The sequence below is a fragment of the Stylophora pistillata genome, chromosome 12 (assembly GCF_964205215.1).
Source record: "Stylophora pistillata chromosome 12, jaStyPist1.2, whole genome shotgun sequence".
Taxonomy (NCBI): domain Eukaryota; kingdom Metazoa; phylum Cnidaria; class Anthozoa; order Scleractinia; family Pocilloporidae; genus Stylophora; species Stylophora pistillata.
The window spans coordinates 3,262,501-3,281,428 of record NC_142530.1 but is presented as its reverse complement, the minus strand read 5'-3'; the positions used below and the strand labels follow the sequence as shown (position 1 = coordinate 3,281,428).

At 38.5% G+C, this 18,928-nt stretch overlaps 3 protein-coding genes across 4 annotated transcripts in view; 2 read left to right on the top strand and 1 right to left on the bottom strand.

The window, feature by feature from the left end:
* LOC111323435 (MKI67 FHA domain-interacting nucleolar phosphoprotein-like) overlaps window positions 1-3,359 on the top strand; it is a 12,554-nt gene extending 9,195 nt beyond the window's left edge. Inside the window, exons 4-6 of the mRNA XM_022926778.2 lie at window positions 32-138; window positions 658-768; window positions 1,901-3,359. Coding sequence (XP_022782513.1) covers window positions 32-138; window positions 658-768; window positions 1,901-1,972 — 290 coding nt within the window. The 3' untranslated portion in view covers window positions 1,973-3,359. The remainder of the gene's footprint in view (window positions 1-31; window positions 139-657; window positions 769-1,900) is intronic.
* Window positions 2,637-18,928, bottom strand: part of LOC111323436 (tRNA N(3)-cytidine methyltransferase METTL2-like) — a 22,708-nt gene continuing 6,416 nt past the window's right edge. Inside the window, exons 7-12 of one of the 2 annotated variants that reach the window (XM_088742059.1) lie at window positions 17,473-17,612; window positions 16,829-16,859; window positions 16,621-16,696; window positions 15,361-15,426; window positions 4,802-4,853; window positions 2,637-2,873 (exon numbers count right to left, since the gene is read on the bottom strand). In XM_088742059.1, coding sequence (XP_088598185.1) covers window positions 4,819-4,853; window positions 15,361-15,426; window positions 16,621-16,696; window positions 16,829-16,859; window positions 17,473-17,612 — 348 coding nt within the window. In that variant the 3' untranslated portion in view covers window positions 2,637-2,873; window positions 4,802-4,818. The remainder of the gene's footprint in view (window positions 2,874-4,801; window positions 4,854-15,360; window positions 15,427-16,620; window positions 16,697-16,828; window positions 16,860-17,472; window positions 17,613-18,928) is intronic. The other variant, XM_088742058.1, reaches the window with a different exon arrangement.
* LOC111323434 (protein escargot) lies at window positions 9,095-11,260 on the top strand. The gene is made up of 2 exons (XM_022926777.2): window positions 9,095-9,630; window positions 9,922-11,260. The coding sequence occupies exons 1-2, from the start codon at window positions 9,543-9,545 to the stop codon at window positions 10,590-10,592; spliced, it is 759 nt and encodes a 252-aa protein (XP_022782512.1). The 5' UTR covers window positions 9,095-9,542; the 3' UTR covers window positions 10,593-11,260.

The following is an 18,928-nucleotide window of genomic DNA, read 5'->3' as shown; positions in this document are numbered from 1 at the left end:
AATTTTCCTTTGCTTGCTTTTGTGTTTATAGGTAGTGTTATTCCAAAGGATAGAGTTCATCCAATGCTTTGGAAAGGATCAGACAGGAAGTTTAAATCTATACCTTGGCAGAAAAGTGAAGTAAAAAAGCAGAATAAGGTGAGCTTCAGTATTAGTGATAAAGCAAACAGGGCAATCATTTTCTGTTTGAGAAAGCTGTGTTCCTTACACAAATGACTCATAATGAACCCATTCACTGTCAGAGATGATGATCTAGTCTTTTTTTCATTTTTTTCTGAAGCATTTCAGCTGGCCAGAATATTCAATTCCTTCAATGGAATTGGCTAATCTCATGCCCTTTTCATAATATGTATCTAGCACTTGTGGTAGTATGACAAAAATTAAAAGTCTATACACATCTATTGGCTGAACATATTTGATGAGAAACTAAAAAATTTTCACCTTTCTACTTGTCGCACCGTACATCAAGTGCTCGAGGTAGGGTGCTGGAATTCAAGATCCCTACAAACCTAACAGCTGTCGGTGTGTGATGAGGAACTTAATATTGTTTACCTCATTAATATCCTTTTTCTCATAACCAACTACACCTGTACCTAAGAAATAGGACAAATCAGATGATTGTGGCATGCAGGATGTCTTTTGGTTTTGCTTTCACAGAAAAAGAGTAAAGAGGGACAAGAAACACAATTGAGAAATATTCTCAAGAAAGAACGAAGGAAGAGAAGGAAGATGAAAGATCTTGGGATTGACTATGACTTTCCAGGATATGTAAGTACTCAAGTGTAGTTGTTAACTAGCACTTCCCATTGTAAAAAACATTGCAATAATACATTTTAGTATAATTTCAGAGCTGAACAAAGAGTTTCCAGCAATCTGATTGGTCGAGCGGTTCCTTATATGACGCTATATAAACCGCTCTGCGCGTTTTATATAAAATGTTAAACTAAAATGTTAATAAATGTTACTAAAATGTTATGATTTTAGAAATTTCTCTGAAATTATACAAAAACAATTATTCGCCTCAGGTTCGGTGAATATTGTCGAATAATCCCCTCGACTTCGTCTCGGGGATTATTCGACGATATTCACCTCGCCTTTGGTGAATAATTGTTAAATATAAAAAATAAAAAAACTAACAGTAAAATCATTACTTTCAATACTTGAACTCCTCTTTTGACGGGGTGGAGGTGGGTAGAACCCCCTGGACACACAGAACTTCAAAAGTATCCCCAAAATGATAACTTTCAGTTTTGAACAGAGGTAGAAACTACCTTGTCAACCAGTCAGATGCAATACAAAAATTGATCAATCCAGACTTTTTCACTCTCATCCTCTTGGGATCCAATAGATAGTTAGCACCCAGGAGTAATTATGTAAGCTTATTGTCAAGGTAGGATTGTTGATGGCTGTAATGTCTGATGTTTCAAAAACCTTAGCTTGATGAACCTCAGAAAACGTGACTGATGATGACATCCACTTAGGTTGTCAAAATGTCAGTCGCTACTGCCTACAGTATTCCTTTTCGGGATTATGGATTATACTCACCTGGACAATCAGACTTCATAATCAAATTCTCCTGGGAATTGACAATTATTTACTTGCGATGAGTTCTCATTGGCTCCCAGGCATACATTTTTTTTTGTTCTGATTGGCTATTATGGAAGTTATTTCTTTGGCTTTGATTTTAAGATGCTAATGCATTAAAAGGCTGGTAAACAAACAGCTTTCCAGCCAAAGGAGTTGAATGATCTCACAGCAGTTGGAGACAAGTGCTCTCACTGCTATGCAATTCTCTCACCAAACCTTTTTCTCATTCCGTAATTAAAGATTCATTGTACGGTGTGACTTGAAGTAGTAGGGTGAATAATATAATTGTTTTTTGTTTTTGTCTTCCACATAGGCTAAAGAAATAAAGACAAAACTACCAAAATATACAACATTCAATGATGAGGATAGTGAAAACCAAGAGTGAACTCTAGTGTGAGATTACCAGGAGTTAATCTTCTAGAATCTAGTATCAGTATGCATATTCTCCCCACTGTTTTCTTTACATTGGCTGTGGTGATGACAAGGAGAATTTGTTGGACAATCAGGAGTGTCTTGAATTGGTGATCAATTCCTTTTTTCTGATGACTGTTGCATGTGATTTAAGGAGGGTAATGTAAGAAGAATTTGGAAGCCAGACCCTCTTTGGGTTTAAAGGGATAATCAATGTGTATCCACAGGAAAATAAGCTCTTGAGAATTCTTCAACATGTTGGGCATGCCCCATCCTTACCATCAGTATTGTGATTATCTCTTACCCAGGTTAAAAATGGGCTAAGGTTGTTTTAATTCTCTTTCTTTTTACCATCTCCACCCCCTTTTTTTTATTTTTTTGTTTCTCATTTCCAACAAAAACAACAACAGCAGCAACAATGAGGATTTCTATAATGCCATATCCTATTGGCTTACGGGGCTTTACAACACTTTGCAGGGGACTTTGGCCATACTGCAGTTGAGCAGTTTGATGAAGTAGCCTTGTATTTCATTCCACCTATAAGGGGTTGGATTAAATGGTGAAAAATTATCAAAAGGAGAATTGATATAAATAATAAATATTACACTTGCAAGATTTATCGTTGGTGAGTAGCTGGGTTCATAAAATTGTGCAAATTTATTCGACTGTCTTGAATGATATTCAAGCTTTAACAAGAATTACATGGAATTTACAGACATAGTTTTTCCATTCTCGTCATCTCGGTTTCCTAAACTTGCACTGGATCCAAATCCGATACATTTTCAGCTGCCGGCCACGATTCACTTGAAGTCGACGGTCAACATAGTTCTGTTCTTCATTAAGGCCAGCCTCTTGGAACATTTGGGAAAGCTCGTCTAGAAAATTAATAGGAGTTAGAATTGGACATTTCGTAGCATATGCGTATTCCATGATTGGTCGTGACTTGATTGGATAATCCAAAATAAGGCTTTCGAGTTAGGACTGAAACCGATTATTTCCGTTTTTTCCGAACTATTCTCGTTCAGGTTCGGCTCTCGTGACGTACTGTGGATCAAATATAAAAGTCAGTATTTGAGAAGAGGACAAAGATCGTAAAAAGGTCGAGACCTTATTTACTGGAAAATATTTTATTCAGTTCCATTCATTACTCAAAAACCTGATTTAAGTCACGACCAGTGACTGACGGAGTGGTCACCGGCAAAAGTAGAGCGAGAGGTCTGGAAACAAATTAGAATGCTCCAATTTTGTCATCATTCTTGTGTATATACTTTACGAAACCACATTATTTTCGTTTCAAGACTAAGATAATCAAAACAAAATGTAGAGACAGGAACCAAATAAAATCATGTAGTGACCATAAAGTTATCAGAGTGTACTTATCATTAAACTTAGTGAGCGTGGATTACCTCGCAGAAATATCTTGCGCACAATGGATTCTAGACATTTCTGAGACGTAATTTAACAGAAAAGAATGCGCCAAAGTACTGACAGATTTTTCCCTTCCCAATTTTGGGACATCACAAAGCCGAGCTTTGTTAAATGAGTTTGTACCTCAGTTCCTAGACATTACACCTAAAATATCAACATAGGTAAACGTACTCCTTCCTTCATCTCACGCAGACAACAAGGCAACAGAACTTTGCTATGCTAATTTCTCGTAGATTAGATTAGCAAATACAAAGAAAATTTATCGTTGCATGAAATGCAACTGATTACTGTTAATTATGACGTGCTAATATTACCCAGGCTGTCTGAGAGTGCTCGATAAATTTAGACAAGAGGTCAGCTATTTTTAGCAAAGTCTGAAGACCCGGACAGAAAAAAATGGTTCAATTTTGCTTTAGGTGGTTTCAATGCTTTTTAGACTCACTCTGGTTCAATTAGCTATATGGAACTGATTTCGGCTATACTTATTCAAAATGGGTATAAAGTTAAAATCAAAAAGATAAAATATTTCAAGGGCGCCGTGGCAGAGGAGCAGGGGGGAGGAGGCTGACCCCTCATCCTCTTTTCCCTCTCTCCCCCCCCTCCTTTCCAAGTTTAGAAGAAGGATACGAGTGACTATCGTATACCAAACCAAATTTCCAAAATGTTGGCACAAGCTGAAAGACCCGTTAACAACGCAAACACTGCTCAGTGTGCCCGTCATCGAATTGTGACACTATAGTTAGGCAGTTGCAAAGGGCACGAAAAGGGAAAGTTTGCGGAACCAATTTTGCGCTCAGCAAGGGACACTTGGGGGGGGGGGGGCAGTCCCTCTAAAACGAAGGCTGCACCCCCTTCCTCCGGCCCCCTTGCTTCCACTTCGCCACCGCCAATGGACATTTCCAGTTATGCTTTTTCACCCTTAAAAATCTCTACAAATCTTATAGATATTAATAGAATGAGCTGCTCCGAAAGAAAGCCATATTCAAACTGTTTAAAATACCCATCCTTAACGCACGCGAAAAACTGCACAAGTGACAAAGGAACTGTTAGAGAAATATCGCATCGATGTTGACTCTTTTTTTACGCAAATGTACCTGTTAATGTGTCAACATCTCTAAAAGCTTCTAAATATTGGCGACTGATCACTGAATTATTGGTTTCCGGAATTTCATTTCCCAGACTTGGGCGAAAAACAAATCCGTTCCTTGTATCATCTTGTATTGTGTGCGGATGGGGAAAATTGATATTGTTCAAATTCCGATCAAGACAAATGTGCTTTGACCATCACTCAATCTTTGAGACTGAAGTAGAGGTTACAGAGGTCGCTGTAAAATTTATTGACACGATAAGGAGAATTTCCTCGTTGGTCACTCACGGGAGTGAAAGAGTTTCCTACTTCAGTACAATTTTGAAATCTTGCGTCGCACCTTGAATGGAAAAATGAATTTATGAATTCATTTCACACGAGGACATAATCAGCAGAGTAACTAGGGTAGCGCATTCAAAAATCAAAGTAAAATTCCTAAGAGATACAAATTACCAAAACTATATACAGAGCGAATTAAAATTTAGCTAAAAACTAGAATCCCCAAAATAGCCTTCATATTTTTAACTGTGTTTGGTTATGGCGACAATGAGATCAAATTGATTTTCTAGTGTTGCATTTGGATAGACGACGCTTGTATTCGCCGTGTTAAACTGTATGCCGTGCGCTTGCCGTGCCCTATGTCAGTTTTATTTTGTACATTTGTTTCTCCGTAATGGATCGAGTTCCCGAAAAAATTTGTCTCTGGTCTCGAGGTACACTTTCACTGTTTTTTCTACTTTCACGGTTTCAGTTTCTCTGGACAAATAATCCTTGAAGGCTGTTGCATTAGGTCCACTGACATATTTGAAGAAAAATTCCGCAAATTACACCTTATATATTCTGCCCTGACTGTCCCACCGTATTTGGCTATTATCAACTGAATTATGAAAGGGAAACTCACAAAAAATATTATTATTTGTATCGACCACACTTGAGAACAATTATCAGAGTTATGTCTTGCACTCTTTTCTGAGTATTGCGACATAGCGGCCACCCGCACTCTACATTTCTTCACGGTTTGCTCGAGTAGTATTTTTTGAAACTCACAGTTAGGTTTTTTAATCCCATTTCAGGAAGTTTCAGTTCATTGTAAATGTTTTTACAGTAGGCAGCGCCCTCCAAAGAACTAGGAGGTTTTTCAAACACACAATACAGCATGGTTACCTGGAATTTGATCATCCCGTGTACATTTGGCGTGAAGATTTTTCGGTAGTCTTGTTTTTAAGGGTTTGGCGAGATTTTATATTTTGCGGAAACACATCTTTGCGATGCGAGATGACACATTTTTGCGGGAAAATAATCTTTTCGATTTTCTCCGCGTTCAAGTGGCAGAGCAATATCAAGAAAAGTAACACAATACTTTCAAGATTTCTAACTTATCGAGGCGTACCTAGAGAAAATACCTCGGACACTGTACTAGAAAAGTGGATTTTTTTTTTTTGTTTGATTGAGAGAATACATATTTAAGGCGTTTGATGTTGAAGAATTTTTATCTCCAGGAATTTATTTTTGCAGGTCAGGGAAAATCTTCATGATCCGCAAATATTTAAACCCGGAAAATATTAATACCATACAAGTGCGGTCAATGTTTTTACGAATCATTCACGTTTGAAACACACAGAGCATAGAAAATTACCACAATGACTTGAAAAGCACAGTGAGATAGATTAGCGAGGACGGCTGAATATTGAATTAAAAAACGCCCCGAACTCAGGCCTCAAAAGAGAAAAGAAAGGAAAGTTACTGAATTGGAAAAGCGAAGATGCTCACTGTAAAATGGCAAGCACGCCAAACATACCTCACGCTGTGAAAGGCTGAGTGCACCTCGAGGTGAAACCACAACAACACATTTTCGAGCACCGTAGAACTTTGTTTCTCCATTGTAACAATGCACTGTTTCTAGGCGAGGATAATCGCTCAGCATGACCATTTAGATTTAGTTTAAGAAATTTTTCCTCCTTGTGAAGACAGTCCCATGAAGGGATTTAAAGTTTGGATCAAATTTTTTAAATCACTTTATTGTCCAACTTCCTGAAACTCTCACATGACTTTTTAAGTCAATACAACACCAGTTTTTACGTGCAACGCTGGCATGAAACGTGAATTCTTGTGGCTTTAACTAAATATAAACGAGATTTGTATTGATAGACGACGCCGAAGACCTATATACTACAAAAAGTTTTGTTTGCAACCAGACAATAAACAATTACTGCCAAGCGACTCGCTAAACATGTGAGCTTTTTATGTTCACAAACAAGCAGAATCAATAGACGCGTTCGACTAAACGCGGTGGCTTTTTTCAGGCAGCTTTCCCGCTGTCAAATCACATGGAATTGAAAAGTGCTCTCGCTAGTTGAACCCAAACTATTTTTCAAGAATCACTCTTAATGAAGAACGCGTTAAGAGACAGGAATGTCGTCATTAACCAAAATTTTGCTTTGATTGCTTTTTATATCACGTGAATTAATGTTTTCGGTTTCACGGTCCATAGTCCGGGAGCAGGTCACTAAATATATTTTTATTGTATTACAAAAGACAATAATTCTCACTGCGAACAAAAGATTACACTGCAGTTCTAAGAAAAGAAACGACTCCCTTGGTCGTAAGAATGGCGTCACTTTCCCAAAGTGATTGTTTGCCTTCAACACAGAGGAAGTCATTAGATGTCCAAAAGAAAACTCATTTTGTCGCCTTGAAAACTGCAAAAGCACGTCCCTCAATAAGGGAGGAACTTTTGCCCCGTGGTCATTACTAAATTTGGAACAATTCCGGTTAATTTTCTCCGTGTAGATTAAAATTAGTTTGATAGCTTGACATAGGCAGTCTGATAGACATTTGCAAAGTTACTTCCTTCATTATCAAAGTTAATTCCAAAATGTTGTCAGAGAGACGCCCATCTCAGGCATTCAAACAAGAAAGATCCAGAAGCTATCATTCAAGGTGGCTGATCTTTTGAATAATTAACGCTTTATGGAGTGAAATAAGAGCTTTTATCGCTACGAAGCAGCCGTGATGGTTGCCTCTTAGGTCACCTGTGGTCATGGGTTTCCGCTGTGTGCTAAAACTGATGACGTCTCTGCTTTTCTGTTTTGCAGATCAACATTCGAGATGGGTTAATCGGTTTAAGCTAATTACATCTCACCCACACTTTGCAACCCTGCTGTATTCTTGCTGATCCTGTTTGAATCGAGAAATCTTTATCTTTTTTTTTAAACATTTTAATATCTGAAAACCGTACACGGCCACACGGGACAAAACAAGGACTCTGGTTTTGAAAACTTTCACTGTGTTGGCTACACAAACAACACACACTTATTCCAAATATTACTCGAGTTTTGCTGGCATATAATCAACACCTTATCGCTTTAAGGAACAATTTCAAAACTTCGGCGATACATTTACGACATAGAAATTACAGTCTCTTAGATAAACCAGGCAATGATTGAGTGGAAAACCATAAACTGGTACGGAAACTCTTGGAAAGAAAAACAGCTTTCATCGCACAAATTCTCCACAAGAAGCACTTCACATCTCTCCGCAGTTCTCAACCTGATGAAATGGGCTTTCAGCCAAGAAATTCTATTCTCTTCACAAAAATAAAACACTTTCCAAAACGGACATAACCTCTAAAAAAAAGAGTGGGGGAGGTTCTACTCAGGAATTCGAGATCAAATTACCCGAAAGCTAACAACATTTTTTCCATATAAACTCGACAGGTTCTTATCTAAGCAGAGTTCACAATATTAAGGAGATTGCAAACTAAATTCCGTTCATTGTTCTAAGAAAATCAACAAGGAGAAAACCAGGGTTCATATTGCTTTCATTTTCTACGTAATCCCGAGCCCAACCAGGATTAACAAGGATGATTAATTTTCAATCGACGCCCTTTAAAAGTTAAGATTTAAAATCCAACTTAGCGATATGATTGTATTTTGTGATAAGATTTGCGATGGAATGCAATTACATACAGACGCTTTCATCTTAGCAATTAAAAAATTCCTTAGACAGGTCGTTCGCTGGTAGGAAAAGATCCCAAAACATGCCTTGCTTGTAACCTTGGCATTTTGTTTTGGTGAGGTCTTTAATCGTCTTTGTCCAAAATAATGACCTGAAATGTAATATTTACCACAAGATAGTTAATCTTGGCCTCGATGTTATTTTTTTTTTTGATATGAAGCTTTTTCAAGAGACATGATGTTATTAAAAGACTTGCCATCTTGCGTCACCTGCCAGGCTGACAGTTAAATACGCGGAACCGAATTTGTCCCTTGCAAAGAAAACCATTTCGACGAATGAATACTTTTGCAACGCTTTCAGCCGAGAAAAAAAAAGACAGAATGGTTTCGATAAAATGCGTCTCAGCGCCCATACAGATTAAACGAATGCCAGGTCAACTCGACAAATGACTGTTATTTTGACTGAGATGCAAATTTCTGTGCGATGAATCGATACTGTTTGCCGATTTCTGATTTTAGCTTCGACGAGTATTGAGCTGTTATTGTTCGCGTTTGTTAATTATCCTCTTGTATTGACTTTCGTATCATAACAATGGCCGAACAATGGCAATAAAATGCCGTCACCTGTTGTTTTTTTGCTCTTCAGTTCAAACATGGGCTGACTGACGCTGAAGCCAGGCTCCTTCTAACGACATCGGAATTTCCTTTGGTTTGCACTTATTGAAATCGAAAGGAATGGGTGTCAGCAACTTATGCTTCGAGTAAATGACGCGTTTGTCAACTACCAGTGCCCAGGGGTGGGAATTAAATGGGGTTTACCCAGCTCTTCAAATAGGGAACGGGTTTTCTTAATTTGACCCAAAGCCAGCCCCCTAGTGCGGAACGGCTCAAAGTGTGTTACACCTGACGGGTGACGTCACAGATAACCAGCCAATAAAAGCGATTGAAGAGCTTTGAGCTGAATCGCCCTCTAAACTCCCAACAGGATACACTGACTACAGAACAAGTTCTGCTTTCGCAAAAACAACATCAACACGACCGTGTACCGCTGCCTGACTACGCTTTCGAAAAAAATGCCGAAAGCTTTCCTTGTGAAGAAGAAGAAGACGGAAAAGATCAGAAGGCTGCCTTCGAACGCAATCATTTCCAGCCCGAGAGACGGTGAGTGAAATATTCCAAACCTATTGTATTAGATCCGATGCACTTGTTGTCAGTTTATATCGGACAGGTAGCAGACAGTGTAAGAATTGTTCCTAAGCGGGTTTCGCTCGCTCGCTCGCTCGACACTTTCCCAATTTGCGTGTACTTTGCCGCATTGTATCGTAGCCCGCGTAATGCGGCTGTCTATTTGCTGAATTTTTGAGCGCTGGTTTCTAACAGCAGGTAGAATTTGTAAATCAAATATCTGATTTCTAATTCTACCATGTGTTTTTCCAACCACGCATGCAACAGGTTATAATCAAGATTTACAACATGCTACAACACCGCCGCTTATCAACACAATGCTTCACATGCCGGTCGAAATGACCTGGGAAAAGAGACTTTTCACCTATCCGGCCGAAGTTTCCAGCCTCAATGTGCTGAAAGAAATTCCAAAGAGTGTTACCGTGGAATCAAACGAAAAACAACCAGGTATAAGAAGCGTTGATGAAAACGGCAATGAGATTGCCCCAGGGCAAACAATGCGAAATCACTACCAATGTCAGGAGTGCAGCAAAAATTATTCTTCGCTAACATCGCTTCTAAGACACCAGCAATATCATTGTCATCCGCACCAGAAGCGTCCGTTCCACTGCAAATACTGCGACAAACTGTACGTGTCCCTTGGAGCGCTTAAAATGCACATTCGGACTCATACACTGCCTTGTAAGTGTAAAATCTGCGGGAAGGCATTCAGCCGACCCTGGCTACTTCAAGGACATATTCGAACACACACAGGTGAAAAGCCATATAAATGCCCGAATTGCCAGCGCGCTTTCGCAGACAGATCGAATCTTCGTGCGCATCTACAGACACACTCAGACGTGAAAAAGTACAGCTGTGGTCTTTGCTCGAAATCTTTCTCAAGAATGTCACTACTACTTAAACATGAAGACAACGGCTGCCCTGGTAATAGCACTTAACACGGAAAACTGATTAACTATATTCCAGAACGATCGATTCGCTATCAAAGCTCAGCAAATCGCGCCATGATAAGTTAAATGGCTTACCGGCGCTCAAAAAAAAAAATTTCAGTTGTGGTTAAAGTGTTGGAAATAATTTCCTGAAAGATGTCTTTGTTTAAACGTAAGATGACAATAGAATTGACGCTAAGAGAAGCCAGTCTAAGAAAAAAATGTTTAATAGGCTCTGGTGTAGAGAATAGTCCGATTAAGTAACAAGATCGCCGGAATTTTAACAAGAATAAGATTGACTTTTCTCTAACAATTTGACAAACAATCCAGTCTTTGCAAATGTGTTTAAGAGCTTTTAAACACTGGGAAGTTGTAACAACGAATTCGTCATTAAAAACCAACTTCCATCGATAAAAAGAAATGGCAGATATGTTTTCTATTACTGTAAATCTTACACCCAAAAAATTGTTAGAATGTATGTGCAGGGAGATCGTTTATGAATGGAGATTTCATTTCAAGCGAGTCTGAGTAATCTTCTGTCGCCCTTGTACACAAAGAAACCGCATTAATCAGTGCAGATATTTGACTATGCTTAACACCTGTTGAATCAAAGTTATCTTTGAATCGAGTAACCTTGTTTGCAAACACCTGGAATAAAATTTTACGAATATGCTGTAGTGTCTGTCCTTACGAGTTTTTATCTCCTCCACCGTCATGAACGTAATGAAAGGATATTATAAATCTACAATTTGTTTAAAGCCGAAAATGCGAGCTTCAAAATCTCATAACTGCCCCCCGGGAGAGATAATATAAATAACAGTCGAGACTTCATGTTTAGTTAATCTAATCAGAGCATAGAATACCATTAGGTATTTTTAATTCCGTAGAGGTTTCCCCGCGATAAAGGAAACTGCTTGCGCCATTTTCGCCGAATGGCGCAAAGATAAACAAGACAGGATGCGAGAGACAAGCTCAAAATCTGAGAGAAAACGCAGTATATTTGTGAGGTACCGAAGCGGATGAAATGCGAAATGAGCTGTTTTGATAGTGGCACACAAAGACAGTTTGCCTCCTCAAAAGGTCTTTGATAAAGACCAAACCTTCGTTACCATATAACAGGTTCTTTTGACAATATGGCATTTGAAGTCCACCATGCAGCCAATCAGACGCCTCTGTCAACCTGTCGCTACAAAGTGTTGTTTAATAACTCTTTAGCCACGGGCAAGTTTATTTGTCTTCGAATGAAAACCACCGTCAAAATCAATCAATCTGCTGTAATTGGTTTCCCCGCAGACTCGGCTCCACACGGCGATCAAATTGTGATGTGAATTTCTTATTTTGGCTCCTTACAGCAACGCATCTGTGGTTCGTGTTAAACTACTTACTGCCTTGGACAGAAAAGCGGAAGACAAACAGAAATAAGATGTAAATTTGAATGAACTAACGATCCAATAAGAAATCACAAAACAGAAGAAAAGCGCTTTGATTTCTGTCGAGAAATCTGGCAATTACGCCCTGAAATGTATATAACATTTAAAGTTGTGCAATATCTGCCTATTAAAGGACGTTCTGTAAGCAAGATGACGGATACAAATAACATCACGTATGTTCAACAAAATATCCTGATTCCTGTCGACAGCAGGTAATATAAGATTAACCCTAAATGCTTGGGAATAAATTAAGAACTGGATTTAGACACCTGTTGAAATCTGCGCTCTAATAGCTTGCCAAAACACCTTGCTATTAAATATGTGTCCGGCAAACTGAACACTTAAGAAGCCACTGTTGTTAGTTTCAAAGCCATATTTGTTCATTTAGATTAAGTTTGCTTTGAAATGCCAACACAGTCCGATAAGATCGTAAACAGGAACTCTAAAATTCTAGGAAATCAGGAGTTAAAAAAATCGCACGGAAATTGGCGCAGCCCGCAAAATACAAACAGAATTCGGATCATTGAAACACCAAAAGCTCCTCGATGATAATATACTCAGGCAGTATAACTTTTTTCTCCGCAAAATTCACAGAATTTTTTTTCAACACGACGTAAACAAGAAAGGAAGCCCTAGCTATCAACGCCACCTCGTCTTCAATTGCAGAGAAAATTAATTTCATAAGGACAGAAGATTGTTCGAGCGAGCACAGTGATTGTAGACACCACATATGATTTTAGTAACAAAGAGATTTATTCAACCGCGAGAAAAAAAAACACCCAGGAAAGCACGAATTGTAGTCTTTATAATCTCTCTGATCTCACAAGATAAATATTTCAAACTCTCCCTCCGCCAATCGGTGGGCTTACAAGTCACTTGAGAAAGATATTCACTGAGTGAGCAGTTTTAAGTTCTTGTGGGCGGCCTTGTTTACACATTTCCCCAGTTGTAAAATGCTGCCAACTCTTGAAAGGGTTGTCAAACTCATTCAAGTGTTGTTGCACTGGTATAGAAAATTTACTAATTATAATGTTCTACAAACTTTATGACCGTTTGTTTAACAAGAATCAGTCCTGTATCTCTTGACGATAACCCAGAATTTGCTTGGGGCAGACAAACAAATAAAAATACAGATAAACGCTTACGCTAGGCCCTATTAATTTTATCTTGAGGTAAATGATTTTATATATAGACTCTGCTTCAAGCAATCTTAACGAAAGGCCATAAATTTGTTTAAAAAGTAACTAGTGTTTCTTATGCATTCAGTTTGTCAGAATTAAATATATAACAATATTTCACTCGCTCAGTGGATTATTATTTTCTTTTTTTGGTATCATTTCATCCACACATTACAAAATGTTTACTTCACATTAAAAAACCAAAAGGCAAAAACTTAAACATACTACAAAGATGTACTTTACAAGTTACCGAAAATTTACAAGCTCCCCTTCATAGGGACTTCACATTCAAAAAAACAATTTCTTAAAATAACCCTTAAAAAAAATTGGTGTAATTTTCACGGTCTGATGGCCCAACAACGGAAGGGCTGAAAATGAACCACGCCCAAAGTTGTTTTTGCAACCAACACAAGTGGAGTATTATCAGCTGGTCACGTACGATAGAAGCGACCCAGCAAATGTCAAATCATCTCGATATCAAATACTTCAGTTTGTTTTCAAACATAATGCTAGATTTCCGCTTCTTAATCATTAAATTACCTGCTGGCGAGCAGGTTAAGATATTGATTTCTAAGCACGTAGGCCATGAGCTCGAACTGGTAAACAAGCTGTTCCGAGATTTGCTTTCTCCAACATGCGAACAATTGTCCATTTCGCCCACAAACATCCTATTCTTTTGGGTGTCTCGTTGTTGTTTAGCCGATTGCCATTCTTGTTTTGGTTACACTGACATGAATTTTTTTCCTTTTTTTTTGTTTTGTTATTTCAGTTTTTTTTTTTTTCTTTTTAAACTCGACAAGTTTGCTCGAAATAGTACAAAAGCCATTTATCACAATTAGACGTTACTTCAGTACAAGGAAGTCATCGGCACGTTTCCGATTTTAAAATAAAATGCTTCAGTAAATCCTGTTAGTTGAACACAATACGAAATTCAAATTACCCTTTTTAAAAAAAAACAAAACAAAAAAACATGCATTTTTATTTTTCACAACCACACATCAAAAACAAAAACCTCCGGACTCAAGGGTCGATCAAAACTCTTTCAATACCCACAGAGGGAAATGAAAACTTGTTCCCACGTTTAATAGAAAAAAGAATTTAGCGGCTTCTTGACACAGCGTCAGCAATTTAAACAAACCGCGAAAATACCCGAAAACCCACAATGTTGTTTCACCAGTGTGTATCCTAAGACGGAAAAGTGTACTTTACCATAAAAGGTCGAAAAAGAGATCTTACAGATTCCCGGAGCGTCTGCTATTAGTGCAAACGTGGATGTATTTTGGCTGGGTTACGGGTAGGTCGGCGCAAGCTTATCAAAAGCTTAAGGAATTAATCCGTTATTGAAAACCTCAAAACGGTTCCATCGCTCTTGTTGTGAGCTTCAGAAAGGGCAAGTTTCTTACCAATTCAACTCTTCAAGTAATTCTGCGCATTTTTCACGGAGTAAAGCGATATCGAGTAAAGAAACTCTCCATGAAACACACGCCAAAGGAGTTTTGTTGGGTTTTCCCAGCGCTTTTCGAATTCTTACTTGGGTCAGATGACAATTTGGCATAATTGTGGGCAGAGCATCGAGCCTGCTGTTCTTGCTTGCATTTGATCCAGTAAAATGTTATGTTGAAATCTCGGTGAAACATTTTATTCCTAGCAAGCTTTATCTGTTGACACATGGTAGGAATAGGGGAGGGGAGAGTCGAAGGGTTCTCAAGTTAAGCTATTTATCATTCTTGTTGATAAAACGAACCCAATGAAAACTTTTGAGAATAATTTACGGCTTTGTGTCATATTTTCAGGGATGAAGCTCAAAAGCATAAACCTCAAATTTTCGCACATAACTTATCTGACTATGATACTGTGCAAATGAAACAAGTGGCAGACATCAAAGGATCTTTGTTAGGTTTTCCCAGCGCTTTTCACGTCCTAACCGTTTCTCATTTAGCCCTTTTGTGGACTCAACACGTTGGTTATAAAGCTCACTGAACACAAAACCTATATTGCTACATGCGAAGATCTCCCGTACAAACTCAAGAGTGTGTGTGCGCAAATACGCACGTTTCTTTTTTTTTTTTTTTTTTTTTTTAACGCTGTTAATTATAGATGTCAGTGTCACGAGACAAAAATAAATATAACAGCAGCTACAAGTTGAAAAGCTGCATTGAAATTTCTTACCTTGTGTGAAAAAGTAAACCCTTGTGCCATCACCACGAACGTAAAAATTATCTGACAAACATTTTCCTAAGGATATAAAAAAAAAAACTAAAGACAATGTACTTAGAACTTAGCTCTGAGAACTTGTCCAAACGCAACAAAAAAAATCGACTTGGTCGAAGTCCGCGTCAAGGCACAGCTTTATGCAGTATTCCCTTCTTAAAAGGTTACATAAATCTATGTCAAAAGTACTCCTCCAAAATCAAAGGATTATTTTGCACATCACGGGCCATCAATTTTGTCGATCAAATCATACATATCTACGTACATCAAGTTGTGCAATAATAAACAACTCCATCCCATCCCTGCAACAGGAGAAATTTTTTCTTATTGTCAGACCTCTCCCTTTCTCTGTTTTTCTCTCTGAAGCATCACAAATGCAGTCCTGCGAGCGAAGGCCCACAGTTTTCGCACAAAAAAAAAATAAAAATACAACGGAACCGTTCATAGTTCTACTTGGTAGGAATGGCTGGATGCTAAAAGATTTTGAGCCAAAATGCTTGTAGTCTCCCTCGCAGCCGTTTTTTCGGGTGTCACGCAACGCTCGTTGCGTGACATCCGAAAAAACGGCTGCGAGGGAGACTAAAATGCTTGTCAAGGTTCAGTGAAATCTTAAGTAAAGAATTCAAAAAGAAGAAAGTGCATGTCTTGTGCCATGAGAAAAAAAAATCATTTCTGCAAGGACTCGAACCTCAGACTATCCGATTTTCGCTATCGAACGCTCTATTAACAGAGCTACTGTGACAACGTTGGTGACTCGAACCATTTTCTTTGTCTATATATGAAAAGTGCTCTGCACGCTGCTAAGGTCAGTGTAATGTCGAGAAAATCACGTACAGGTCAAAGGAAAACAGATTCAAAATTTTATGCTTTTTATCGGAAAATTCAAAACTGAAAGTTGTAAAAGAAAATGGCTAAAGACTACAGAGCCTGTAACGAGCAGTCAGTCTGTGGGGACGAGCGAAAACAATTAAGGGGGGAACTATCCTTCTTCATTTCTCCTTCTTAAAAGATTGTGGGAACTTTCCGTCACCAGCTACCTCATTCCCTTCTACCGCCCAACAGCCTAAGCTATGGCAATTCTGACAATGTGGACAACTTTAGTAAAACAAAAGATTTTGTGACTGACAATAGCTCATGACTAAATTTAATCGCTGAAAATCTGCCACTATTGCAGAGTTATGTTAAAATTATAAAACAAAACATGGCGTCACTTCTCACCTTTCTTAAACCTGAGCTGAGCCATATCATATCGACCGTAGTCTCGAAACAGAATCAGTCCACCTGGTTTGAGAAGCTGAAAAGGAAAAATCAAAGACCTTAGTTGAGGATTACATCTAGCTGAAGTGTCTTTTCTCCATTCTTTTACCAATACGCGTTCTTCGTCGCTCAATTTGAGATTCTAGTCTTACATCAAAAGAGTACCAACCTTGGATAATCTACATATAACGGCTTGCATTCTGCATACAGAGAAGAAAAAAACAAAGAAAGGTAATGTGAGTGTAAACCATTTGACTCCCTTGAATGATCAAGACAGAATTTCTCCTTACAATATCAATACAATATCAAGCAGACAAATGATGAGAATAAAGAAAAAATATCAGTTAAGGGATTATTAGTTGATCCAGCTCCAAATTCTCCAAAGTGACATTATAAGAATTGTATGGAAGACAGTAAGGAGAATAACTGATGAGATCCTGGGAGTGAAAGGATAAAGTAAGAGCAAAATGATACCCTGCCCCCCCCCCCCTCCCTTGTCCCACCATCTAACAAAACCCTGACTTTCAGTACGCCACATTTGAAAAACTTGATAAGGTATCCCTTTCAAATAATAGGAAATATGAACCAACTACATCGATCTTTCCACAAGTGACAACTTTTTTTTTATATCTTAGTTCGTTTTAACTTGATTTAGTAGTTGGTGTAAAGATCCATATTAAGGAAAAAAAATGTACTTCATGAATACTTAGCAATGCTGAAAGCTAATCAGTTTGCAAGGATCACTAATGACTTCAACATGGTTCTATCGAATTAAAGGCAGGATCTATAAAATTTTACAAAATGTCAACATACTTGTCTGGGTGAATTGCTGACAAAACGAAAATGAGAATTATGATGTCGAGGCTTTCATTTGGAACTGGAAAAACAAATGTACTGTCTGTGATATCACACACAAAGGCATGGCATCTGTCCTTATTATAGTCTGGGTGTTCCTTCAAAAAGAAGACATTAAGAACATTAAGCCATGGAAATGAAAATTCTGATGGCCCTGAATACAGTGGATGAGAAATGCCAGTCTGTGCACTGAAAGTTCTGATAAGCACAATTTGCGTAATACAGTCACGTATGTCCAATACAGGTAAACATTTCACACAGCAACTGTCTTTGTTACCATAGTGATCAGTAAAATATCTAGGCAGCCAATTTCATATTTCATACCAAATAGCAGTAAACATTTTCTTAAAAAAACAATGTGCATATATATATATATATATACCACAAAGGTTGGGTCGTTTGGGGTGACCGTCTCGGTTCTCCCCCATCCTAGCATTAGCACTGCACTGATGAGGCCCAGAAGGCCGAAACAGTACTGTCTGCAGTTAGATATAGCTCTTTGGCATACAAAGCTTTGCTTTCATGTCCAAATTGAGCACTCTATCTAGGATGAGTCATTGCCGTTGCAATTGCGCATGCTCGCTAGTTTACTCTAGTTTGAGCACTCTGGCATGGCTTAGACGATACCACAAAGGTTGGGTCGTTTGGGGTGAGCGTCTCGGTTCTCCCCCATCCTAGCATTAGCACTGCACTGATGAGGCCCAGAAGGCCGAAACAGTACTGTCTGCAGTTATATATATATATATATATATAGTAGCAAATGGACTACTCAAATTGCGCACATATGGATTTTAATACAGCCTGTTTCGTAGACCAACAAAAGTTGATCCACTCATCAGTTAAACTCCATACACACTGAGGCATCGTGACAGTTAACTCTAACTCAGCAACGTGATCACATGACATTGTTTAAAAAAATTCAAATCTTGAAAACCGTGCGCGCGCCGATAATAGCGTTAAGAATACCTGAGAATATATTTTCGCCGATGTCTACAATTGGATATTATTTCACTTCGCTTGTTTAAAGAGGCTTCATGTGGATAAGACAAGATAAAAAATTCCTCAGTGAGGCATAAATTGCAACGTTTTGTGGCATTGGAATATGCTCTAGCCCTAGCAATAATTTTCCATGAAATCGAATAGTCTTCCTTTTCTCCTTTAGTTTCCACAGGTACTTGCTCAGCTCTGTGTCATTTCGCCGTCTCTCGGGGTTGAACGACATTTGGTGGTTGCGCCATCTAGTCTTAAAATCTGTCGCTGTGAGGCCAACGTACGTTTCAGTTTCTTCCCTGGTAGCGACTGTGGCTTGGTAGACGACCTCGCTTTGCAAACATTCCCCTCCTAAAGGGCATTCGTTTTCGTTCCTGCAGTTGCACAATCTTTGGGGGCGGCTATCTTCGGACATTTTTGCGTT

Coding starts and splice junctions, on each gene's coding strand:
- LOC111323434 (XM_022926777.2), top strand. CDS start 9,543: ATGCCGAAAGCTTTCCTTGTGAAGAAGAAGAAGACGGAAAAGATCAGA. Junction 9,631..9,921: donor CATTTCCAGCCCGAGAGACG/GTGAGTGAAATA, acceptor CGCATGCAACAG/GTTATAATCAAGATTTACAA.